The sequence below is a fragment of the Arctopsyche grandis genome, chromosome 11, assembly GCF_051622035.1.
Source record: "Arctopsyche grandis isolate Sample6627 chromosome 11, ASM5162203v2, whole genome shotgun sequence".
In the NCBI taxonomy this organism is placed as follows: Eukaryota; Metazoa; Arthropoda; class Insecta; order Trichoptera; family Hydropsychidae; genus Arctopsyche; species Arctopsyche grandis.
This window is the reverse complement of record NC_135365.1, coordinates 17,683,688-17,711,354: the sequence shown is the minus strand read 5'-3', so window position 1 is coordinate 17,711,354 and position 27,667 is coordinate 17,683,688. Positions and strand designations below refer to the sequence as shown.

At 36.0% G+C, this 27,667-nt stretch overlaps 2 protein-coding genes across 2 annotated transcripts in view; one reads left to right on the top strand and one right to left on the bottom strand.

Annotated features, from left to right (window-relative positions):
* Positions 1-14,532, bottom strand: part of LOC143918727 (phospholipid-transporting ATPase VD) — a 75,854-nt gene extending 61,322 nt beyond the window's left edge. The window contains exons 1-2 of the mRNA XM_077440745.1: positions 14,431-14,532; positions 12,564-13,388 (exon numbers count right to left, since the gene is read on the bottom strand). Coding sequence (XP_077296871.1) covers positions 12,564-13,378 — 815 coding nt within the window. The 5' untranslated portion in view covers positions 13,379-13,388; positions 14,431-14,532. The remainder of the gene's footprint in view (positions 1-12,563; positions 13,389-14,430) is intronic.
* Positions 14,533-19,260: 4,728 nt separating this feature from the next.
* Positions 19,261-22,129, top strand: LOC143918800 (uncharacterized). The gene is made up of 4 exons (XM_077440868.1): positions 19,261-19,624; positions 19,723-19,777; positions 20,789-21,035; positions 21,128-22,129. Exons 1-4 carry the CDS (start codon positions 19,576-19,578, stop codon positions 21,776-21,778), a joined length of 1,002 nt encoding a protein of 333 aa, XP_077296994.1. The 5' UTR covers positions 19,261-19,575; the 3' UTR covers positions 21,779-22,129.
* The last annotated feature ends 5,538 nt before the right edge of the window (positions 22,130-27,667 follow it).

Genomic DNA, 27,667 nt, shown 5'->3' with positions numbered 1-27,667 from the left:
CAGTGATCGATAACGGTGTATCCCATATTTGAAGAAATGTAGGAGACCAACCACGGCGAGGAGCCATGCACACGGTATGCCGTTCATCGCATGTTTTCGCCCTAAGGGCGAAAACACACTGGGTGGTGTGGGACGTCACGTCCTTGGCTTGTAAGCAGTGGGTTTTTCGTGACCATAAACAGTGGGTGTTCCCCAAACCTGAATGTTTCAAATGATTCTCCTACATTTCTTCAAATATGGGATTCACCGTTATCGATCACTAAGGATAAATACAAGGATAAAATATCACCGAAAACACTCCAGAAGGTGATTTTGGGGACTGTGTACCGTGTATATGGGCTAGGGATGCTGCGATTCTTTCGCATGTTCAAAAGTATCTAAAAAAAAAACACGTACCACTCAAGTGTGTTTTCGCCCTAAAGGTACAATACAACAACCGTTACCGGGGTCTCTTCGGGCGTCCGAAGGGTTGTAGCGCGTCGCAGTTGTTTGTAGAAGAGAACGTGCCTCACTTTGAGGCCATTTTAAGGATGAGAGCGGCCTCCATACGTCGTCGTGTATTTATATTGTCAAATTGTTTTCTTGCTGCCGCATCTTCTAATTTCCGCTTATCTCTGTATGTTCGGTGGATGGAGCTACCATAAAGCCACATAAATCATCGACCACCATAAATTGACTTTCAATTGAGTAATTAATTATTATTATATGTACCTATGTATGTTATTGTTATCATTATTATTATAATATCATTATATTACATTTATTTTTCATTTATTTGTATTATCTATATATTATTTATAGTCTCTATAGTCTGGAATAAAAAGTTATTATTATTATTTTAATTCAGATCGGCACAGATGTTGCCTCTGTGTAATCCTGGATTAATACGCAATCCACAGCTTCACCTATCCACCACAACACGTATATGCATATATGGACAATGCCTTAACTTGACATCGACATTATTTAACAGTCGTGTGAGAGAAAACTACCGTTTATATAAAATAGAGTTCAGGATATACGTATGTATGTATTAGAAAAACCAGACTGTATACTGGGTTGGGTCGCGCAATAGCAGAACGCGAACACGTAAACAACGTTTACGTATATAGCGAAACTTAAAATTTTACAACCTTGATTTTTTAGAGTTTTAGTGTCTCGTCTATCCACCTTCGCATTCACGACTTTTTCGAGAAGACGTCCTTCAAGATCGCATATCGCGCAATCGGAACGAACGCAAACTCAAAAAAAAAAAAATCGAGGAACAATACCGACCAAGTTCACGAGGTCATGTGTATCAATCATATCAGAGAGATTCGATATTTTTGGCGAAAATATTTGTGAAGACAGACCGGCGTAAATTTCAAATTCGACCTGGACGAATCACGTCACTGGTCATCATCGTGTATGTATGTATATATGTATAATCGAACGTTGTTAAAGGTTAAATAATGTCAAGGTACACTAAATGGTCACTGTAAAACAATAAAGAAATATTGTACCGAAGTTTCAATTGACGTACAATTGTGAGCGACTTTGAAAATATGTTTATGTGAGATCAAAGCTCATTTTATTAAAACAAAATTGTTTCAAACGATTACGAATTGGATATGTATGCATGTAATGTACACCCATACTTCGTACTTCTAATATCATGTATAACAATAGTACTTCAAATCGCTAATGCGAACCATTTCTTCAAGTTACAGGTAGGTTTGGTGAGCGATTCTCAAATTCTTGCTAAATTGACCCTTAATGTTCCAACTCGGGTACATTAGATGAAGATTGTTTTCTTATCCTGTAGCACGTACCAATGTGATGGTTTCGTCATCTGTTGCAAGGGGCATCAAGATCCTTAACCAGATTTCTGTCAATTTGAATTTCTTTAATCTATGCTGATCTGGTTGGGCGATTGTTTAATTTGAGATCGTAGCGTGTTCTATTATTGTATTCGTTTATAATGTTTTATTTTCTTATTATTCTATCCTTTTTTTTTTGTTTAGCCATAGTTACGACTTGGAACTACTCTGTAATGTCACTATGGCAAAATAGTAAAAAATATAGAAGCAGATTTATTACTTGTATCTGTATGCTAAGAAATACATATGCCAAAGTTTATTGCAACTTATTCAGTTAATTTATTATTGTGAATACTTTCAGATTACGTTATATGTAGGTAAGATAATTCCCGCGAAATTTACCATATCCGCTATAAACATGTATTAAGCATGATAAAGCATTTCTATAAAACATACTATAATATAATATCAACCAAGTAAAGAGAAAATCTTTGAAATAGCACTTTTCTAGTGGCATCCCACTACTACTGGGTATGGTGGGTAGAATGAATGTAATAAATATCAATTCTGCATTGAAAACGATATAAAGTAGACTAGGAATCTTACATTATAGAATATGGTTCAAAGAAGCTTTTAAAATGAAATAAAATGGGACCTATATCAAACAATGAACGAACTTGTATAATCTTGAAGTCAATAAGGAAAATTCTGGATGAAAAAGTACATTTAACAACCATGTAAAAAAAATTACATTGGAAAACTTAACGAGACGGCTGATCTGTTTTTTTAATAACCAGATTTCAGACGCAGTTAAGAAATACTATTATAAACTTCCAAACTTCAGTCATCTTACCATCTGAGCTGTCACTGACACGGTGAAGAGTTAGTCAAAAATAAGCCAGTTTAAAATAGCAACTAAAGTTCGCCGACTGAGCTCCACTCTTTGTTTATGGAAGATTTTCCTCAAGACTTGAAACACCTCCAGGCAACCTTGATTTCAGACCTTCGCAAGTTTTGCATCGTACATCTCACTTCAAATGCATCTATGCATGAATGTTTCAACGGCGTTAATTGGTCGACGACAGGTTGATACACATATACGTGTTACATTGTCGACCTGTTGATCGCCACACACCAGACACGAGAGCACTTTGAATGTCATCATCATTAATATATATTACACAATGAGGTAATATATGTAGACACCTCGATCCATTTTCGGTGTTTCTCACATCGCGAGAGGCTAGTAGATGGACATCTCAAGGCGAACAGCATTTGCAGTTGCGAACACGTTGGATACTACCGCTAGGTAACACTTTTGAACGTTGTCGAAGTCAAAAACTACACGAATTACGTGCAAAGCACACAAGCATTAACTCTACTGATAACGAAGTGGGTAAACGACACGTTTGGGCGAAAGTAAACACGGGCTAAACTATGTATGTACTTGCCTTTCTGAAAAGTGGGCAAACAAGAAGTACACTGACTCATCAGCGTTTTTGTGATGCGATCATGCGACAAATTATCGCGTGTCATCACCGAATAAGCATAGATACGCTATTTCGTAAGATTACCACTTATGTGAACAGTTAAGAGAATTCCTACCTCAACAATCGCGTGCCGAAGAACGGTTCTATTGAATAAACGCACTCTACATACTATGCTGTCGCGTTGAGATGAAACTTTACTAGTTCAGGATGCTCATTAGTTGAATAGAGCAGAGGATGCCAGTGTCTCAGCACTCCAGAAAAGGTTTATCATTTGGACCATTTGACCTTTCTGTCACATTCGACAGTTAAATTCTGCCACTCTCGATGAGAAGAAGATTCAGGTCGAGCATGTGACAAAACTTTGTACCACTTGCTTTCTTCATTCCCACTTGACATATTATATAGTCACTCACCTTTGAACACTCGAGTGACGACACTCGAAAGTGGTGGCACTGAGTGGAAAATTGTTATCAGCAGATCGTTAAAGAGTACATATAAGAAATATGCATCAAAGTTTTGTAGTCAAGTAGAATCGGATACGAAAAGTCCAATCTTCGAAGTAAACCAAAAGCATTAAGTAGGTGGGTGGGTCTCAATCGTTAAGCCAAAAACTAATAAAGGCAATACGTATCAATCTTAGCTTCAGAGGCACTTTAGGATATTTATATGAAACTTCAATCAATATTATTGATCAATACATATAGGAGTTGCATTATACAAATCGGTCTCCGTGATTTGACAGAATGTTAAATTACAGAAAACTCAAATATCAGAATGCAAAGATCGAAAAACGAAAGATCTTAAGTCGAAAGACCAAAAAAAAAATGGTGCATGGTAAACGGTACATACTCACGTACATACTCACTTAATTTGCGCGAGCAGGATATTACAGGAACAAGAGAAACATGCTTTTCCTCCCGTGTTAATGTGCGCGCGCAGAATACGGGAGGAAAAGCATGTTCCTCTTGTTCCTGTTGTATCCTGCTCGCGCAAATTAAGTGAGTATGTACCGTTTACCATGCACCATTTTTTTTTGATCTTTCGACTTAAGATCTTTCGATTTTCGATCTTTGCCTTCCGATATTTGCGTTTTCTGTAATTTAACATTCTGTCAAGTCACGTAGACCCTATACAAATATACATATATCAGACAATATACTGCTGGGTGAAGACTTTTCAATCAAACACACTCATTATTCCTCATTCTGAGCTATTTCTAATTGCGTCAGCTCAACGCACAGTGACAGTACCTTGCAACATTATCTTGGGTACCATTCGAGGACCTTCACCCTATGTACATATATATGTATGTATAATGTACTTTTGAATTTTCACCCGCTCCACTATGTTTGCTGATTCAATCAAACTTCAGAGTGATTTAAAATTTGCCTTTTCAGGCACAACTGCACCATATCTCAATTTATGTTTTGATTTCCTCTTCTTGGTAGGCGTTGAAGAATCGGACGAGTTCAAAAACGACGCAACTGAATTACGATTGTCTGTTTGCGTTTCTACACAGACCTGACCCAAATATCGGTAGCTCGAGGGGGAAAGCAATCGTTACGGGAGAGTCCCGGATGACCCAGAAAGGGCCACCAGCTGACAGGTCGACCCTCCTAAGGGCCGTGACCGTGGCCCAGATGCAAAAAAGCACAAACGCCAAAAATTTCACAAGCTTAAAAAATAGAAAAGGAGATAGTGAGGAGCTGTGGACGAAACTAGCTGCACGGTTAACTGTTTTTAGACGCGAGGAAGCGAACTTGAACCTATCAGATCAGGTTTTTCCTGTACACACTACGCGTTCTATGAAGCTTGCGCAAGATCGCTCCTCGTTGTGCAATAGCTTCAATCGGGAACAGAATATGATGATTATTCAAACGTAATTATTCCAACTTTATTTATAATTGTGTGGTATTTAAGAAGAGCGTAGAAACAATGAGATTATTTACGGTTAAACACGAGAGATATTCCACACAACAAAAAACAGTGCCTCGAATACAGTTAAACATAACTGTACCCAACGCGCGAGGAGAGTGATGGGACTGATATCAACGAACCATAAATTCACGATTAAGCGTTTACATCTATTTCTACTCAAAAATACTGATTGTGAATTCAATCCAACGTGCGACTACAATACAATATTGTGCTCTGTTCATTTTCTAAGAAAAGATGTTTAAAGATATCTGAAACCCCCCCAACATTAGAAAAGATTGAAAATTACTCCTCATTTTTACAAGGTTTTTATTCTTCATATCATAATTACTGTTTAAAAAAAATCTTGAATCCAGTTTCTAAATTTTTAATCCATACTTTCTAAAGATTATTGCATCTTTTGAAAGTCAGGTTGGATCAACTTTGCTATGGATTTCTCCCGTGAATTGCAATTTTCCAGAGACAGTTATGACTAGAGGTAGGATAGTCACAGTGCTATCCATTGTTCCATTGTTGTAAATCCTTTGTAAAAATGGTTCGGCAAACCTTTAACAATGCATTTACAACCTTTGAACAATACGCGGCACCTTCTGGGTCCGGTGACTAGTTATGACTAGACTTCGGCTACTAATTAGGGCAACTGTAAATAACAATAGAACGTTCTATCGATGTTCAAAGCAAGAGAGCAGAAAAGCTTGAAAAAACATGTTTTTTCTAAGAAATGAGCAATAATGCCCCGATCCTTTGCACCTGCTGCGTACCAGTCACAGATTGGCATAGTATTGACATAGTGATAGGTAAATGCAGGAAAAACTTGTCGAAATAATAAGATCGTACGAATTAAACATGACACGGTGATGAGTTTGCTATAGAGTATAGTTAATCGTTTTTTAACAGGTTTAAAAGATGAGATCGATTGCTAGCAAGTAAATATTTATGTAGTTATTAGTTGGGCAGTTCGATCACAAGTAATTATGCCCAACTAGTAGTACATAAATAATTACTTGCAAGCAATCGATCTTATATTTTAAACCTGCAATAAAACGATCGACTAGATCCAGAGCCGGCCGCATGAGGATACGCCAATCACAACTGGAATCTACTTAAGTATGCCGTGCCGTACGATTCAGTGTCTGTGCCTTAAGTCTAGATTTGACCAGAGATCTGCGAACAAGTTTCTTTTTTGTGGGCATAAGAAACTTGTCCGCCAATCTCTGGTTATGACTTCACAAGGGTGAGCAAAAATGGAACATATATTTCAATTAAAATATATTGCTGTGGTATGTTTCAGATTTTGTGCATAGTTGTGATGCGAAACGGGTTTTAAATTTAATAATATTCAAGTTTATTCTAAAATTATGTATGACAGGGAGCGTAATTTTATTATCAAGCCATCCCAATGGATGCTGCTAGCAAGTTTAAGAGCAGAAATATATTGACTGTAGTTTTATGATACATAATGAAAGTTTTTAGTTCCCCATTAATAAATAGCGAGCTAAAATGCTGTAATGACCAATATACCAGCAGCATTTCACTTTTATCCCTGTATTCTTGCAGAAAATGAACAGCATAAAGCTAGGCGAACGACTTCGAATGAAAAACGCATATATTCAAATAAAAACGAAATAAATGAACAATTATGTTCAAATTCGAATAAAATAACATGTTCCTTCTCATATTCTCATTGGAATTGTATTAGGGCGAAATCACACTGAATCGTACGTGGTACGTGTTTTTTTTCGATACTTTAACAACGTAGCACCCTTAGCCCACATACATGGTACACAGAAATACACAGGTACACCAAAAATCACCCCTGGAGTGTTTTCGGTGATATTTTATCCTTGCTTGACAGTGATGGATAATGTTGAATCTCATATTTGAAGAAATGCAGGAGAAACAGAAACATTCACGTTGCACGTGCAACTATACCCGAATTCGGTTTGGGGAATACACCCTGTTACGGCGGGGAGCCAAGGACATGACGTTCCGTACCACTCAGTGTGCTTTCGCCCTTATAGACTAATGATACATGGAGACTTTTACGGATGATAATACTAGTACGAATCGTGATATAAAGCATGCCTTCATGAAATAAAACAGGCATACATCATATAAGAAACTCTAATTATAATTTTCAACACACAATTTTACAATCCCTAATGTATAATACATTGTGAAATGCGGAATCAAGTGCATGTGTGATGCAAGCAATACAAACACACACACACACACACACACACACATACGCTGCGTAATACTCACTTGAATTTTTACCATATGGTAAAAATGAACGGAAGCAATATCATACATTTATATAATACAATGATTTTCCATACGAAAATTCTATGCACCGAGTATTCAGCGACGAATTATTGAAAATTATGTATAATTTAAGCAAAAAAAACCCATTATATTCAATAAACCGATCGTTAATTTCAGTATACAAAAGTTAATGTTCGGCGAAGAAGAAGCTATCCAGAGAATAATATACACAATACGGCGTAATATCCATACCAAGTATTTCTGATCCGATTTATTCCAGCCGATTTCACAGCACAGCAAAGGTCGGAATCAAAATCGTCCAAGGGTAATAGATATAAATTTACAATGGAATTGTTCTGGAAACAATTGTACGTCTGAAAATATATATTATATATATGTATGTAATACATATCGCATTACAATCACGCGACACGGGATGGGCAAATCGGTGTCATACCCATACATACAATAACGATAAACAATGACAAATTTCCTAGTATTCAAAATGTCAATACCGACATGAGCTAATCAATAACCACTACGTCTATCAGATAAGCATACATCCTCAAAATAATAATAAAAAAAAATGCCGAGAGGGTGAAGAGATTAGATATTATATGTATATATGTATTATATATCGGTATTAACAGTATTGGCTGGGGCGAATTATCTTATGATATAAATAGCTTTAAGTGAGGTAAATTATCGAATATTTATTTACGCGTAACGTTCAATGAAATCATCTTATAAATTGATTTTTAATTGTGTCATTAAATAAGTGAAGAGCTTCGTGAATCCACTTCAAACTGTCTTTGCTTCATTTCAAAAACGCGACTAGTTCAATTGCTAACAGTCGGCACGAATACAGATCCCTCTTTTGACTTAAAATCGTTTAAGCTCTTAAAGTGCTGACACACTGAATCGTACGGCGAGGCTTGCCTAGGTCGACTCCAGATGTGATGGGCGTATCCTTATGTCATCGTTAATTCGTATGATCTTATTATTTTGACGAGTTTCCTTACATTTCTTCAAATATGTCATTGTCAATATAAGGATAAAATACCATCTAAAGCATTTCAGCGAGTGATTTTCAGCCTGAATTACCATAGCATAGATCAGGCGTGCTAGCGTTTTTTTAAATGTGCAAAACTATCTAAAAAAAAAAATCACATACTGCGTTTCACTCTGGGTTTGCGCCCTGCTACGAGGCAAGCCATAACGGGTGACTTTTTTGCGCGACCAGATCAAATGTATGCAGTTGTATGGAGCATGCTACACTAGGTAACTCACCGGTTGCCCGAGTTCGGTGTTGTCACGGTGATTTTATTTTTTTATTTATACCAGGAAGGCCTAACAGGTAGCCCCAATGAGCCTTCCTGGTCAGGAACATTGAACATTTGAAACAAATATTATACAAAGTTCATAAATACATATCAATTAACAACCATAGAGACATTTATAGTAAAATTTGTAAATTTGCATCATTTTATACAATTCAACGAAATTCAAAATTGCTGAAAACTCAAGAATTTGCGAGAAAATGGGTAACGTTGCCAATTTGTTGGAACCGTTTCAATGAAAATCAGATAAATTGTCTAACTCTGATAGGAAACAATCGACCTGGAGTCACAAATCCAAGATCTGGCCAGCAGAAACCAGTGGGATTTGGACCCGTGACTACTCTCTTCAAAGCATTATGTGCTAGCCACTAGTCAATTCTGCTGGTTATTGCTTTAAAATGTATAGCGTTGTATTGAGGGGTGCCATACTTGGTGATTAGTTGCCAGCGAATACATAGAGAAAAAACTATGAACACGTGTGACTATCGTTAAGTATTAAAAACTCTTAAAAGGTATCAGTGAGCGGATTTTTGAGCGCTTCTAGTTGCCCGAGTTGGGTGACCAAGAGTGACCACGAGAAACTGCGCTTGGTCAACGAAGTCATTCGCAAGTCACCCGATTTGGCCTCGACGCGGCCTGACTCTCAAGGTGCAAACACACTGAATCGTACGGCACGGCTTGCCTAGGTAGACTCCAGCTGTGATGTAGCTGAGAGTAGCTGAGAGGTGGTAGGTTCTCAGTGATTTGTAGGATTGTAAAATGCAGATCAACCGTTTCTAGTCACAGTTATCTGACTCAATTATCCAACAATATTGCTGCATTTTAATATTTTTAACCAATAGAGAAAAACGATTCATGGGAATACTTCATTACAACAAATACATGGTATAAATGATTGATACGGTTTAGTATGTAGTTAGGCAGGAAATCAAGCACGCAATAAAGAAGATGTATATTATTATGATTTCGTAAATCAGTTATATGACGGCATTTTTTTCGGCTGGTACAGCACCGGTCAGCAATTGTTGACCCGCTGACCTGGTAGTTATTATTTTGTCTCAATCAACCACTGAGCGTGCTTCTTCGAATTCAAAAACGACATTTTTGATAATTTGGAAAATAAGCTATCCCAATTATGCTACATTCCAGAAAGCAGTTAGTATCAACTTGCCTAGTAAACATATTTTCTATCATCGGTTTTCTATAACCGGAAGAAAATATGGAAGGACGGAGAAGAAAAGGCAAATCAATGATGGATAAAGCAGTTGAAGGAAGCTTTTGGACTAAAAGTAATCAAATCAGCTCAATTGACAGAAAATCTTCGGTAGCTAAAACGTATGTAGACCACCGCTGTGTTTGAAAGTTCAAACTGCCGCATAATAAAACAATCTCGTGCTGCTATTTTGTGCCCGTATAAGTGCTATCAATTTTTAATACTATATACACAAAATTGGTTGTTGAGTTAATCAGTTTTGCACCGTTTCAGTGTACAGAATTGATATTTGCCAAAGGGAACCATCGTCTGTATAAACTAGGGCGTGCAGCTCACGCCAACACGCGACCACAAAAAGCATTCAAATAATGAATGTCGACCTGACTACATATATTATGAACAGCTGAAAGGTAAAAATCCATCAACGAAATCTTAAATAAACCATGGGAAGACTAACTTATATTCGGACAGTAATCGATCAGTCGGTCAAAAAAAATTCTGGTGCTTTTTGGAGTTTGCAGGATTATATAAGGCATTGCTTCAAATACAATCTTGTCGTTCTTGGATTTTCACTGCCGAACAAAATCTGTCAAAAACGATTCGTAATGCGATTAAAAAAAATCAAATCGACACGGTTCAATCGTGGGAAACGGCCATATAAATTCTCAAATGTTCATCGCCGATGAAAAAATATCTTTCAGCCGTTATTTCACTTCAGAAATTTATTTTTTCGTGGAGCGAATTGTGCAATGCATTGATAACACTGAGCAACAAAAAATCACGTTTTTGAGTTACCAGAGCGGAGACCAGCCAATCTTTACTAAGTTTGACCCGCTGAATTGGAATATGATATTGATTTTTGTTGGTGGGTGATCGTTTACGAGATATGAGCGTTTAAAAAAATCCGTGATTTTTACAGTTTTTTAGCTTTTGCGGTCTTGGCTGGTCTCCACTCTGGTATTTTTTTTTTTGTTGCCCAGTGTAATCGATAGAATGTTATCTCAATTCGGTCAAAGGGTAGCGGTATTATATTGTTAAACGAGTAAAAGCACATACTGAATGTAACATTGTATAAATATCAAGATGTAAATATCCATAACGATATCTATAATACAGTGGCGTGCCGTAAAAATGTCCCTTTTATTGTCGCAGTCTTATTTACTTAAGATACAAGGGGATTAGGTATGACGTCAACTACCCCTTGGTATCGATTCGGTGAGTATTCCACAAAAAACGATCTCGCGCACGTCACTAAAATCGCGATCACGGAACATCTGGCACCTAAAAACTCCATCAATCAAAATACATATCATGCGAAATATGTAACGAGAACTCAAGTGCATTTTTGTGGCAATGATTGTCATGAGTGCGATCGCAATTTGCGCAATAATCCATTTACCCCTTGTATCCTGCTTGCGCACACGTAAGTAAGGCTGTGCGATAAAAACAGGGAGGTTTTCGCGGCACGCCAGTTCTATAATATATTATATATGAAATCTCATAAAATCCTACAACATATGTACATAACTCTTATATCAGTCATGGTTAGTCCTATACAGGCCATAATACAAGGGGGGGGGGGAGTAGGGGCATCTGCAATGGATCTCACAATTTTAGGGACCACAAATTTAGACTTTGTCAGAAAAAATACATAACTTGTATGTATGTACATATAAAAAAGATTATTCTGAAATAGTCTGAAAAGCTTTTGTGAAATAATTTTTCTAAGAAAATATGTATATAAGTATTAAAAAATAGGTTTTTTAACTTTAACTTTTGTGATATAGGTTTTTTAAATCCAAATTGACCCTTTTGAAAGGAAAAAAGGTTTAATTTGAAATCAAGAATTCAATTTGGAGTGAAAAACCTGTATACATATATTTTTTAAAAAGTTCTTTCTATGGTTTTAAATTTTTAAAATGGGGGAGGGGCTAAACTATCAGTTGCCCTAGTTGACCTAGAGGTCCTGGTCTTATGTATTATATCATAGTAACAATAAATTCAAGAAAATTTTTATAAAAAGCAAAATTGACAAACTAGCACTTTATCTGTATCCAAGTTGATGTATTCAATAAAATTAATTTGACCAGTATATTGGTACCACTTTGTACAATTTTTAGTAGAAAAATTAAGATAAAACTGGACCGACAATTGCGTACATAGAAAAACCGAAAATACAAATATTTTCCTGTGTTTATTACCAATAGGAAAATAAGCACTAATTAAATAATCGATTGTTTACAATTATTGAAGAAAATTGAAACTGAAATTGAATTCAACATTATAGTAGTGCATATTTTCAATGTTTTATATAGAGATAAAACTTTATGAGAGCAAATACTCATTATTATTTAACACTCAAGTTTTGATATCGTGCGTCTAGAATTATGAATACTTCTACAAACAATAAAAATATGCTACGTTACATATATTTTTTTCAGACAAAAACTTCAGATTCACTCATAATGATTGCTAACTTTTAAGTCACAGTTAAATATATTGAATGAAATAGAAAACTCACCTTTTGTAAATTCGACAGGTGGAATTGTTGATGCGATTGTCGGATAAGTATCTCCGTCTATCTTCGAACAAATCTTTGACTGCAGTCACCCCTAACACAAATAACACGGGTATCATTGCAATTTCTTTGCCGAACGCATTTATAGCTGGGAACCAGTTTAACAGCACAATAAATATGAAATACAAGTTAGCAACCCGATGAAACTGCTCCAATAGATTTTTGGGTATAAACGATAAAAATGTATATTTAGTAGTTCGCACTTTATTGTCAACTCTCTTTCCATTCGGATGGTCCTTCTTGGGAGTCTTCTCCGGCACAACATGATTGGGAACGACGGTGCGGTAGCGGCGCTCCTCCGTAGAGACCGGCCGTCTCAGCAACCAACCGATGGCACGTCTCCAGACCGGTGGGCCCGAGGTTCGTCTCAATGTGTAGATGGATTCAGACCGAGACGCTTGCCGGGAATGTCCCCTGGCTGAGCCCCGTGCCGTTTGGCCGCTGGGTGCAGCCGAAGGTTCCCTGTGACCGGGCGGCAAGATGAAGTCAGTTTTGCTGCCGGTCCTGCTGTGGCCGGGTCGGCTCGGACCCTCACCTATCTGACCGTGCGAAAACGCCCGTTGGTGACCTCTGCTCGCCGACCGCAGGGCTGAGTGTCGCCCCGGGGCGGGCAAAGCGCTGTTTCCAAGAGACGGCGCTCCTCCATGGCTTACAGACCGACCGTGGCCTTTCACTTTTGGAAATAGGTAAGTGTGTTCGGGCACCTCCAACAGTCCTATCTGGGTTTTGGCATTCTCTCCACTCCCGGCAGAAGACATTCTTACTCATCTATATGGAAAATATAAACAAATTGACTTCACAAATTCAGACATTATATTGAACATAAAATACATGTTATTATGTTTACACAACAGGAAAGATTTCCTTTTTCCAAAGTTTTTAATAAAATAATTCTTGCTTTGCACATTATGAAAAGCTTTTTTCTTCAATACCAAACAGCACATACAAAACATTTAATATGGAAAATAACTATTTAGATCTTAAATATAGATAATTAGGCAAACATCTCAAAATAAACAAAAACTACATCTTGAAAAACATTCTTAATAGGTAGAGATTTAAGTTCTTATTATATTTTTTATATTTTCTTGGACTATAAGATTTAAAATAATATACAAACAGATCTATTGATATTGATTCAATTCACATATCTTTGGGTGTTCCAAGAAATTAATATAAAATTTCTAACATACCCCACAATTGAATCACAAAAAAATTTTGTATGATGTCAACAGCAAACTTTTTGATAAAAAACGTTAGTACAATAGTATAAAATCATACTTTTAGATTCGTGTATCAGCGTAAATCTCAATATTTATCAACATGTACAGAATTTGCTTCGCTATAAAACCATTATAATCAAGTTACGGACTTGATAAATTTACGAGATTATTAAAAAAAAATTACAAAAACAAGTTTAAATACAAAAAGAGTTACGAGTTTGTGATTTCAATTTCGATATAAAAATTTCGTTATATTTGAAAAACTTTTTTTAAATGTTTGAACGCACGCGACAGCAAATTGTCACAAATATTCGAGATGTAAAGTATGTGAAGAAAGTCGTATAAACTGATAAAAAAATGTGAGTCAGAAGGTAGTTCTGTTAAGTATGACAGTACATACGGAATAAACCCGGAGACGAGGTGATCTCATTTACGAACGGAATTGTGAAACTGTGTGTAGACTGTATAGAAAGAAGTGGCGGTTGGAGAGAACAGAGAAAAGGGTGAGAAGGAAGAGTGGAAGAGCAGGTCCAGGAGAGTGCAGGGCGAGGAGTAGGAGGAAACGAACGCGTCGAGAGGAAACGAACCTTATGTGTCATCTGAGTCGCGGCCGCTCAACAGCTGCCGCCGCGGTAATCACCGCTGCAGTCGACGCGACCGACCCCAAACGACTGTCGACCGACACTGACACGATCAGACGTCAAACGTGACACGCGCCGAGTACTCCGCGCAATAAGAATCCCGACCATGTACCTTCGAAGAATTTTTAATTATATTCTTGCCATTTTCTCATTTTACGAAGCCCAGTAGACTTAAAATGCTATTGATAGATATCAATATAGGGCAGGTTAAAGGTTTGGACCATTTTTCGGCCTATGGAAACTCAGTTGTATTTTGAAGAGGATCTTTATTACTCGATCAATACAAGTGTATTTGTATGTACAGCAAAGTAGGTAGGGGATTCGCTGGAACGAGCCAGGTCGAGTTCCTGAAGCTCACTGGCATCTGGGGACGGTGCGCTGGTTTATAAAGGTATTGATTGAGCAACGTGTAGCTGGGCTGGTGAGATCCATTCCAACGGGGTTGAGGCATAGATGTATAATACATAGATCCGCCCTCACGGTTTATACTGGTCTCTCTTTTGGCGCATGCAAAATACATGGCGCATACACACTTTTCTCTCAGTAGGTTAGTAGCTTCTAAGTAGGAAAGGTCGATTGCGGAGATCTTGTCGATAGATATGCGGAGATCTTTTCATCTTTTCGTCACTAACTGAGGGGTGCGGGGGGTTTAGCTAGCGGGGGAGAAGTGAAAAAAACGCCGACCGCTGCGTCGTAGGGAAAAAAACCTTTGTTTTTCCCAACTTCCCTCCGCTAGTTAAACCCCCCGCACCCCTCAGTCAGTGGCGATAAGATCTCCAACGAAATTTGTATGAAATGCCATATCTAGTATATTCTAGATCTATGGGTCGAGGTCTTCCTTTGTGTTCTATGATTGATGCATAGTTGCGTAGCTCATTGAAATTTCCCGTGTACTCGTGATTGCACATCTGGAGCGAGTCGAATCGCCTTTATGGGTAAGCTGGACGAAGTATTTCGGCCACGGCTGACTTTCGTGTACGAGAACAGGATGCAATGATATAATTTGTACAGATTAAGTTCGATGAGGGAAATAGGTGATATCATTAACTATATCCACACTACCGATATCTACACCCGATATTTTCAAATTTTCCATATCCAGTTCCCATATTGCAACCTGTGGTTGCTATTTAGGAACTGGTTATGGAAAAATTCGTAAATATCGGTAGTGGGGACATAGCCACTGACCAAGTTTCGTATGGTACAAGTGGTGCTATATCCCTACACTACCAACTGTTTTTTTTATTTTATCTATGCACGTAGTAACAATATATGAATTTTTGTGATCATGCGAAAATTCGAACTCGAGATTTTTTTCGACCCTTTAAATATGTGTGCTCTTCACGACAAAATTCAAGTATAATCCTTGTATCAATGTGATGATAATAAATAAAAAAAATAATTAAATATAATTAGCCGGAAGTGGGATTTTTTCCTCTTAGAAAAGTCAAAAATGTTGTGACCACACGGTTTTTTCCATACCTCTTAACGTATTGTAGGAATCCCGATTCATCCCAATCAAATCGAACAATATATAAAGTAGCGTGAACAACACCACGAGATCAAGCCGCCTCGACAACATAGCCGAATCCAAAGATCCGACACATATCAGATCACCCTCAAGCAGCAACCGCCCTACTACGCTAACATGGAAGAACTCCTTTAACATAGCTGCCTCGAGAACATAGCCGATTCCAGAGATCTGATACACGGCCGATCCAGTCGCATCGAGAACTTCAACAACATAGCTGCTTCGAGACTTCCCTCAACATAGCCACTTCTAGAGGTTGTGATTTCTCGACTTTTTTTGATTCTCGAGATTCGAGAATCAAATATTTCGATTTTCTCGGAATATTTGAATTTTGAGATTTGAGAATCTTATTTTCTCGAAATATTTAAATCTCGAGAATTCGAGATTTTCTATTTTGTTTCGAATCTCGAGAATTCTCGAGAAAGTATAATTTTTTTTAATGAATTGATTTTTTTATCATAGGTATAAAATCGACAACATCAAAAGGACACAAACACCACATATTTACATATATTATATCAGGGGTTTATAACTTTATTAAATTCATGATGAAAGAAAGATATAGAGAGATACAATAGAACATTGAATAGAAAATAATGTAAAATTATATAAAAAAATATTATAAAAGAAGGCACGAAAAGAAAATAAAAATATATAAAAGTAATTTAAAATAGTAAAAATAACAATATGTAACAAAGAATTTTATAAAATTCCCAGTTTCGCCACCCGGCTTTGCCCGTGTTTTTGTGACCGGACAAATAATAAAAACACTGAACATCTATGCATATTAAAATATTGAATATACATTGATTAATACATAAGGAGCAAATACACGAATAAATAAATAATAAATCAAAAATATTTGTTTAATGTGTGTTAAGCGGGGTCATATTGTCAGTGAAAATATATTTTCACTAGCGTTTTAGTGATATCATAACCGAATACTTCCCACTAGTAACTAGTACCTACATGCACATATACATATGTAACTTTAACATGGTGCGATTTCATATGTATATGTGTAACTTATATGATGACCGGATAATAACTTACCGGACAAATAATAAAAATACTGAAAATCTATACATATTACAATACTTCACAAAATTATTTACGAGTTAACAAGTATACAAATTATTGAAAAAAAACATGTAGTGATAAATTTAAAATATTCTCGATATTTTCGAGATTCTAATAAACGATTTCTCGAGATACGAGAATCTCGAATTTTCACAATAAAATATTCTCAAGAAACGAGAATCAAAATTTCTCGAGAATTCTCGAGAAATCTCGAGACGAGATTTCTCGATCACAACCTCTAGCCACTTCGAGAACATAGCCGCTACGGGGAACTTCCTCAACATAGCCGCTGCACCAAATATAACCAAATATTTATAAACCTGTATAACCAACTGAAAAATATAAATTATTCAAACATACAGCCGTGTTTCCACATCAGATACTTACATACGAATCTATCTCAAAATAACATAGTGGCTGGTTATGAGATACTTCACAACTCTAGCCAGACCCCATAGTATCAAGCTGAAAATATATATTTGTATTATTTATGTACTAACTTAGAGTTGATAAGGTTTTGGTCAGAACGCAATTTTATTAAATAACTAAAACTTTTTTTAGACCGAACTCGTCACACATGAAGATTAAATCCATCTCATTCGTTGTTATGTGAGAGATTGGACGTTCGCACATAAAAATACGAGAAATAAAATCAGTTCGGATTGAACGGAGTCAGTAAAATATTAATTTAAAACATTTCTTGAAAATAAACAATACAAAAATATAAGTTACACATCTGTTTCTGAGATAAAATAAAATAAAGTAAGGTGGACTATAGGGGATGAACGAATGAGACGACTGGCATGTTAATGCACGTGTTTATTATATGACAGCTGAAGACAGAGTGAGTAGTAGCTCTCCGAACCCAGCCGGGTTGGTCCCCACTCGCAGGAAGGCAACCAAACTCGACCATGTCGTATAAGCGAGCCGCCACATCACTCCCCCCCCCAGCATCAGCGATACCAAAATTACAAAGAAACAAATTATTGTTACACAAAGAGAAAAAATTATTACGTGGGGAGAAAAAAAATTGTTGACGTGGGTCATCCGCTGTGTACATAGGTGTACCGCCCTGAATGGTCGGTAGATTCGAGGGCGGTGACGTCGCGAGCAGGACGGTGGGTGGTCCGATGGTCGCGCCGATGCGATGCTGCGGCGGCGCCGCTCTTCCGAGGCTGATGTCGGTTGGTGGGGCGGCGGGGGCGGCAGGGGCATCGATGTGGTTGATGATACTCCGAGCTGGACTGTGAGTCGTTGTGGCTCGTGGAGGAGTTGTAGCGCTACCGCCCGTCTCGGCGTGACGACGCTCGTGGGGACGGACGGGGCCTTGATGATGATGATGGTACTGAGGTGGTGTATGTCTTGTGGTGCTGGATGACCGTTATATGTGTAGTGGATCGCGCATGACTCCACATCCAGCTGTCAAGATCGTCGTCTCATTCGCTCCCCCATTTTTTTAAAGCACCTGTCATCGACGTTGTGGCTGGACTCCAGTCGATAGGTAGGTAGGTAGGTAGCCGTGTCTGCTCGTTTATTGTCACCCGCGGGCCGCGACGCGTGTTGATGGCGATGGGGGCGCGGCGGGTAGCTTCCCCGCCTGGCTCGGCGAGGCAGGGATGAGCGGCATGTTGAAATTGATCGAGGCTGCGTGACTCGATGTCGGGGGTCACCAGTATAGGGGATGAACGAATGAGACGACTGGCATGTTAATGCACGTGTTTATTATATGACAGCTGAAGACAGAGTGAGTAGTAGCTCTCCGAACCCAGCCGGGTTGGTCCCCACTCGCAGGAAGGCAACCAAACTCGACCATGTCGTATAAGCGAGCCGCCACAGGACCTTTTTAAAAATTCACTCTAACAAATTCTAAACACTTTATCTAAAGCATACCATTCAAAAAACAAAATATATTTGCTTCAAAATCATAAAACCTTTTTTTTTAAGTAGATTATTGCAGTGATTATAAGCGCCCAATAAGCTACCCAAAAGTATAATACTGTAACGTAGAGATTAGGTGAGTGGCGCTCGTGGACCGATGGTTTACTAACGCAGATCACCTGATCTCTCGTTCCCGCCAAAATGGCCTCTACGAATGAATGAGCCGTATGCAACGGCCAATGGGATCGCCTGACTCATCGACCAATAGTTGTTGAGCCCAAACGGGTATAAATATGAGGCGCTCTCGAGAGTAGACGAATAAACGACCTCTGCAACGTCCTTCGTCTTTCTCTCCGATTCTGGAAGCCCCCTCTTCACGTCCACGCAACAATACCACAAGAAATTAAAGTAGCATTCATAGATCCATAGTTTTTAATTTATCATTAAATTCCCACCCATGTCCCCCCCCAAATGACGTCCCTGAAAATGTCAAATTGTTTATAAATTTTCGTAGCAGGTTGATTCATATTGGGTATGGACGTTATATTTGCAATTATGTGGTGTATTGGTTTCATGTGTCAAGTGTGTTGTCAGACTTGACGATGGCGGGGCGTAAGCCGAAGGCTACTAAGCGGAAATCCTCATCCAAAGGTTTTATTATTACATTGAATTATGCTACTCTCAGTATAAATAAATGCATACAATAAATTTTTATTGATGAAATTAATTCAATTGAAATGTTGTTTCAGGCGAAACTAATAATGTCACACCGCTTAGTAATAGTAATGATGGATATTCAGCAACGTAAGTAATATTCACATGTATATTATTATCGAAATACCTATCATGTATATTTACGGCCGCCAGCTTTATTTACTTACAAACTGGGACATAAATTGTACAAAGCCTCTAGTACGGTGGTTCTTAACCCGGGTTCGATCGAACCCCAAGGGTTTGGTGAGTCAATCTCAGGGGTTCGGCGGAAATTCAACAGAGCCAGGTTCAACAGCAACTCTTCAGAACAACAACGTTCTCAAAATTTTTGGTGTCAACAAATGGTAACGTACCCTGTTATTGCTAAGAAAGCTCTGGAGATTTTCATACCGTTTGTTACTACATATCTATGCGAGCAATCCTTTTCGAGGATGCTGGACATAAAAACGAATAAAAGGAACAGACTTTGTTGCGAAAATAACATGAGAGTGGCACTTGCCAATGTGAAGCCGCGCATTTCTGAACTAGTCTCTGAAAGGCAACAGCAGAAGCCATACTGATTTGCAGTAAATATTCATTATTATGTTTTTGTGTGAAAATCATATTTTAATGGTTTTGTTCTTTGAACACAGTGATGTTGATGCACGGTTCATTTTGTACACCAGTAATATATATACCTATGTTTTGAATTTGAAAAAAAACCATATTTTATTTTTCCAATTAAGAAGGGTTCGGTGAATACGCATATGAAACTGTTGGGGTTCAGTACCTCCAATAAGGTTAAGAACCACTGCTCTAGTAGCAGCATACTAGTAACATCCTATACGTTTCGATTAATGATTTATGATTTCACTTCATAACTGAGGGGACTCGGTATTTCTGAACAATGAGAGATGTCATAATCAGCAAGCAATTGATCTAAAACCGGGATTTTTGGGTGTCCCAAAGGTCTCTTCGGGACGCCGGGACAAGTCCGGAATACTGGAACGCCTGGCAGGGCTATTTATATTCCAAAATCCTTGAACCGATATCGTTTGATGATTTTGTTAATAATACATTACAATTTTATTTTATTTTTATATATATTTTTTTTGTTTTCAGAAATAGTCATACTTCTATTCTTCGGTTGAAGTGTGAAAAGCTTAAATACGAGATAGAGAATATCAAAATACAACGACAAGTATTGAGTATGTCTAGAAAAAATATTTTACTTCATATTGAAAATCTTAACATGAAATACGTGCGTTTGAATTATGATATTTGTGAGTTAAAAAATCAAATGATAGTCAAATGTGATAATGAAATAAAACCTGTGAATGAAGACGATGCGGTACCCATAACACCTAAAGTAATTTTTTTTGTGTATTAATTAACCTTGAACTTAAACTGACTATCTCCAATGTACTACATATTAATTTATTGTAATATTTATATTTACAGGAAGAGGTTTTTGTTCCTGACAACCAAACAAATGCGGAAAACCGAGTACCATACATTTTGCTACTGAAAAGTAAAAATAAATGTGCATCACGAAAACGGGTATACATTGAGAAAATATTTGATACAGAAATCAAGGAGTGTTTTGAGATTATCAGCGTTGATCCTTTCGAAATATCGCCGGTTAATAATGATGTAACACTTAAAGAGGAACACTATGAGGCAATGAAGCCATGCGTAATCAGGGGGCTTTCAAGTTGTAAAAATTTAATTCCGTGCATCACCGTTCAAGAATCTAAGAATTCAAAACAGGGCGCCTCCAGCAAAAATGGCATGAACGAGTCGACGACTAATTCAGACAAAAATAATGAATCTCCAAAAGTTGTTGAAGAAAGAAAAGGAAAAAATGTTATCGACCTAACGGATAGTGAGGAATCGTTTGCAAACTGTGTACAAAATACCGATGTATCGGCCAAAAGAAAAAATGAGAATGAAAGTAGTAGTAGTATGAAAGTTTTGAAAAAATGTGTCACAGTTCAAGATAGTTCAGTTGAAACTACTACGGAGATCACTAAAACTACAACGACAACGAAAGTTTTGAATCTTCCTAATATTAAAATAGATTTGGATGATGGTGTTATTGAAATTAATTAATTTAAAGAAATTATTATTTTGATTTTGTTTGAATCTCATATGGAATATTTTCCATAATACAATAACAAATTGCATTATCTTTTTATACACTTGGAATCGATTTGAAATTGACATATTTTATTTTCAACTAAATTTTATATACATAAGAGTGAGACTTAGAAATACTACATTGAATGGGTGGGCGTAAATATGTATCTGAATTTCATATTAAAAACCTATGAAATTCTACAGACGACGAGCGTTTATAACTCCAGCATGTTATAATTTATTTAGAACGCTAAAACTATATACATTTCTAAGATATGTAATTTTTTTACATACAAACATTTACATAAAGGTTGCCAGATTTTCAAAAAAAGCATACCTGAATTTTATTAAAATATATTTTTTTCAATATACTATAATATTTAATGTTAACTTTCAGTAACATTTATTATTTTTTATTATAAAACAGCACAAACCATAAAAAATATCACATAAATCTTTTGAATATTTTTCAATTCCAGTTTCATTTTTCAAAATATTTTCTGCATGTTCATTTCAAGTCTACAAAAATTCGCAAAACTGCATGATATATTAGAATTTTATTTTTCTATCAACTCCAAGGTATTCAGCAACAGACGATTACATTCTTTCTGCAAAGCCGTCGTCAAAACTAAAAATTCGTACTAATGCTGCATTTGAGTAGGGAATCAAATAATTATAAGATGTTATTTTATAAAAATTGGTTACACTTTCATTAATTTTAAAATGTTTTACCGATTTTTTGTTAGTCGATCATTTGGTCTTGTCTATCTCTATTAATAAATTTAATTTTTGTATTTCTTCCAATAAATCCAAGGGATTCTCAGAACTAGGTATGCCGTCGCATACGCCACTTTAAAACTCTCATTGCTCCATTTTTTCTTACTAAACATTCAAAAACTGCATTTACAATACCATCTTTACAGTTGTCTTTGACCGTATAAATTATCAGATCAATATTTCTCAAACTGTGGTGATTGCTGTATTCAATTTTGTATAAAATCTATATACTTAAACCTTTTGAGTGCTGACGTCTTTTTTTTTGAAAGCCCACCACGCTGAAATTTAGAATCATTTAGAAATCCAATAAAAAGCAGGTATAATAACCCTAGATATCTGTCGCCGACGATTTCGAGTTTTGTAAAGGTGTGTTTAGACTCTAATACATCTTGCAACAATATAAAATAAACAAAAGAAGTCTATTAATGAATGTATTTTTCCAAAACTAGTTCCATCTTCTTCATTGTTGTTAAAATGTAATGCTCACAATTTAAATGCCAAGCCACAATCTAAAATACTCAGCAGTTAGGACTTTCCATCGAGAAATTCTGTTATGGTTATAAATTCAGAAATTCCAGTGTCAACCAAGTCTTTATAAACATTGACACAGATTACACGACCCATGTTCAATGCATTTATTTTTACAATGCAACCTAGAAAGGCTTAGCGGGTAGTATTCTTGTTTATTTTTAACATACTCAAAAAAACAACGCCGATAGTCATATTTCAGGCTGATGGGCTTGTTGGCATAACGCCGATCGGCGTTGATCAGCATTCAAAGGGTTAACGTAATAAACGATATATTTTAGATCATTGATATGAATGCTACGCGAGAAAAAAAACCATTTCAATATCTGAGGATTTGAAATCTTTTTTGAATTTTGGAATATCGATAAATTCTTTGGTAAAAAAATCAAGCTTTAACTATAGAAATATAATTTTTTTTTAAATTTATTTATCGATATTTTGGAAAAAATATATGCTGGTATATCTATGATTGGATAATCTATGATTGGAATATTGAAACTAAACCTATTAAATAATATTTTTTTGTATGAAGTGTGAAGGATTTAAAAACATACGCTGTATTGATAGCCTTTGAATGAAGTTAATAAATTAATAATACAGCGGATGTCTTTACGGTCCATAGTGAGTTAATAAAGTTAATGTCTCTCTTATGTTCCATTTAAAAATTTTCTTTGCAAATCGAGACGCAGGATTACAGTTACTAAATCGGGACATCCAACCCTGTTTACATAATATATATTTATATGACATACATATGTGTACATGTATTGTTTCTTACGTAACTTCAAATTTCTCATTAAATATGTATATTTTTATGACCTTGCCTGTCTGTTATCCTTTACTTCTTACAAAGTCTTAATTTGATCTTAGAATTTCTGAAATGGATTAAAAAAGATAATAATGAGAACAAATTAGTTTTTTTTTTTATCATTTATTCGTTTCATTGTATGTATACAATGGCTATGACTATGTTTTAATTATATTTTGAAATATTTAAGAAATTAGTAATCTCACAAGTTTATCTTAGTATTAGTAAATTTTTTATAACAATTAATTATATTCAAATTTTATTAGATATGTTTAAGTTTCTAGATCTTCTGATGAGAGCATCCAATTCCTATTGATAAGCACTTGGACTACAGGAGATACTAACATGAACTCCTGCGGCACTAGTACTTAGAAATAAGGAAGGATAGTTTCTTGAAAAGTATTTATCACTGCAGATTAATTTCTTTTACGTATTATAGTAATGTTTTTATGTACAATTTAAGTTGATATGTATAATATTTTTTTGATTTTTCGTTATAAATACGTATGTGTATAAGGATTTTCTTAAACATAATATGTAGGTTTGCATATATGTATGTGTGTATTGTATATGCATTATGTATGATATTATTTTCTTCTTGTGCTCGTTATTCATTAAGTGTCTTCTTCCGGTCAGTCATGCCACTCGTTTATTTATCATTTTCAATTGGTGTAAGTGATGAATAAAGCTTACACAGAATCACATCACAAAATTAATGATGTTATTGTAAGCCACCTATGTAATTGTAAACTGCTCATGTTTCGAATTTTGTATCGCCAGCGCGTGTATTACAAATAAAATATATTTTAAATATTAAAACATGTTTCAATACAACCAATTAATAATGTAATATTGTAAAATATGTAACACAGTCTCTTACCTGATACGAGCGCTTATGAAAATATCACTATTATGCAAGCCGCTGTTTATTAATCACAATTTGACCTGTTTGATAACCGAAGTATACTTTTGAATATACATAAAAAAGCCATTTTAAAGCATCGGAACATTTGGCTCATTGATTATGTGACGGGATTCTTTCACATTGCACCTCGGTAGTCGAAACTTTGAGCTTCCATTATTTAGCAGTATTCATTTAGTAGGAAGATATCACACTGAAACATAGATGAATGTATTTTAAATATAAATTATATATAGAAGCTTTTTTATCCTTAATATAAATTATATATTAAGGATAAAAAAGCAGGAATTATGGATATGTTTGATTTATTTGATACTACTTATGCATAATCGCTCGGAGTGCCGCAAGATTAGTTCACTCGTCTCATGTTGCGTGGTTGATTTAAGTCATTGAAATCACGTTCTGTGTATATATATATATGTATATATATATATATATAAAGATATATATGATGATTATTTCACAATGTTCAAATTGTCGATGGACGATATTACCTGAGCGTAGAGGCCTGGAGCTGTGAGCGTCGAGCACGTCTCTCTCGTGCTAGGAATCTGGTTGCAATCGGCCAATGGCGGCGGGAATCGCACTAAATTGAGTCCAATTCTTATTTCAATAGCTAAAGTAAAAAGGTCAAATTGATTATCGCTGGTGAGGGCAGGGGTCGTCCGGTTGACGAGGTTAGCCGCCCGGAGATAGTGGCATACCAGATACGTACCAGACGCTCGCACGGCTACACTGACACTCCTCGGTGCTGCGAGTCATGAGATGATGAATATATGAAGACAGGTCTTCACTTTTGGTCCTAATACTTTCGAGTAATATGATTCGAATCCTTGACCAAAGGCGACAAGGAGCTTCGGTGAAGGTGTACATATATGTACATAGCATATCATCAAATACATATTTATAATCCAGGGGCTTTCAAATTGTTTTCATCCACAAGCTATTGGAATAATTCAAATTTTATTTTTATATTTATTCATATATTATATTTTCCAACTATTATGATTGAATTCCACATATAATATATATTTTAAAATGCCTCATTTTTTAATATTGATAAATTTCGCTGTTTTTTTGACTTTTTTTTTAATAAAAAGAAATTAAAATTCGTTTGAAATGTGTACTTTTATATTACTCAAATGTATATAGCATTGCAATCGTTTAATTACTTATTTGATTCAGTTCGAATAACTAATTAGTTACATATAATCAGTATTTAAAATATCATTTTAATGAGCTGTTAAATAAAAGTATAAAGTATTTACAATAAAAAACTGATAAGCCTCAAATCTTGTTGATAAAGTATACTTATTTTTGGTATTACTGCAATTGTAGATACGAAAATAAATCTATGTACATATATTATTTTATTTGTATTCATCATTTTATCGACATAAAACATAAATATTGATTTATGATACACTTAAGAGCCTGGACAAACTTTTCGAATGAAGGGCCGCATTAGGAATTAAAAATGAACTTCGGGCCACAATTAAAATACATATAATAGAATTTCAGCATAAAAAAACGATCGGATAAGAGATAAGAGATATAAAAAATGACCACTAACACGAAAACCATGTGAAATGCAAAGGAGGTATGTAAAAAAATAAGTGATCTAATAACCAACAATTTGGGCGGGCTGCATGCGGCTCGCGGGCCGTAGTTTGCCCAGGCCTGCTATAGAGCTTAGGTATATATAAATATATAGCCAGCAGTATAGCTCGGTTGTTGCGTTTATGTTTAGCACCGAGAGGTTACCGGGTTCGATCCCGTGTTAATCCTGGTCAGACTTGGATATTTGTGACTCCAAGTCGATCGTTTCCTATCAGAGTTTGCCAAACTGATTTCATTGTTGAAACGGTTCCTCCATTAAATTGGCAAAAACTACCCTACCCGATATATCACAAATATCTGAATTTAATTCATGTACAATATGTAAAGATTTATGAACTAGTCTAAATTCATAAGTGTCTCTATGGATTAATTAATTAATTAATTTCGTGTTCTTCAGTCTTTCGAAATACAGCGATTTATGTAATAAAAAATGTTTGTAATTAATTGTCAAGGAAGGGGCATTGGGGTTTGCCTGTTAGGCCTTCCTGGTATATATCTATGTAAAAATAAAATATTATACATATTTTGTATGTGAAATATTCGGGTGACCGTAAAAAAGTCGAAAATGTTCGTTTACCAAGCATACATATGAAAAACGGTTAGTATATATATATCAGTGACGTGCGGTAAAACTCTCTCTCCCCCCCGTCGTACATCTTAACTTAATTTGCGCGAGCAGGATACAACAGGAACAAGAGGAACAGGCTTTTCCTCCCGTATCCTGCGCGCGCACATTTAACAAGGCTGTATGACAAAAAGAGAGATAATTTCACCGCATGCCACTGATATATATTATATATACATAGTACCGCTTACCATGCACCCTTATTTTTTTGATCTTTCGACTTAAGATCTTTCGATTTTCGATCTTTGCCTTCCGATATTTGCTTTTTCGACCTTTTCACTTTCGGTGCCGTGAGGTAGACCCGAAATATTCATATAGATACTGTGTTTTAATTTAAGATATTGAGACTAAACGATATTGACCGAATATCATTTTTACAAATTTAAAAAATCCAGCCCTGACATATCATTTGGTACAATTATTGTATATATGTATGTTTTCGACACAGAGGATATGCAAAAGATAATTTCGTATCACGTAACAAACTAGCGACCTTGTAAAAATGCATCGTTGAAACGATAACGAATTAATTATAAATAAATGGGTACTTGTATTTAGTACGTTCTTATTTGGGTATCTTGG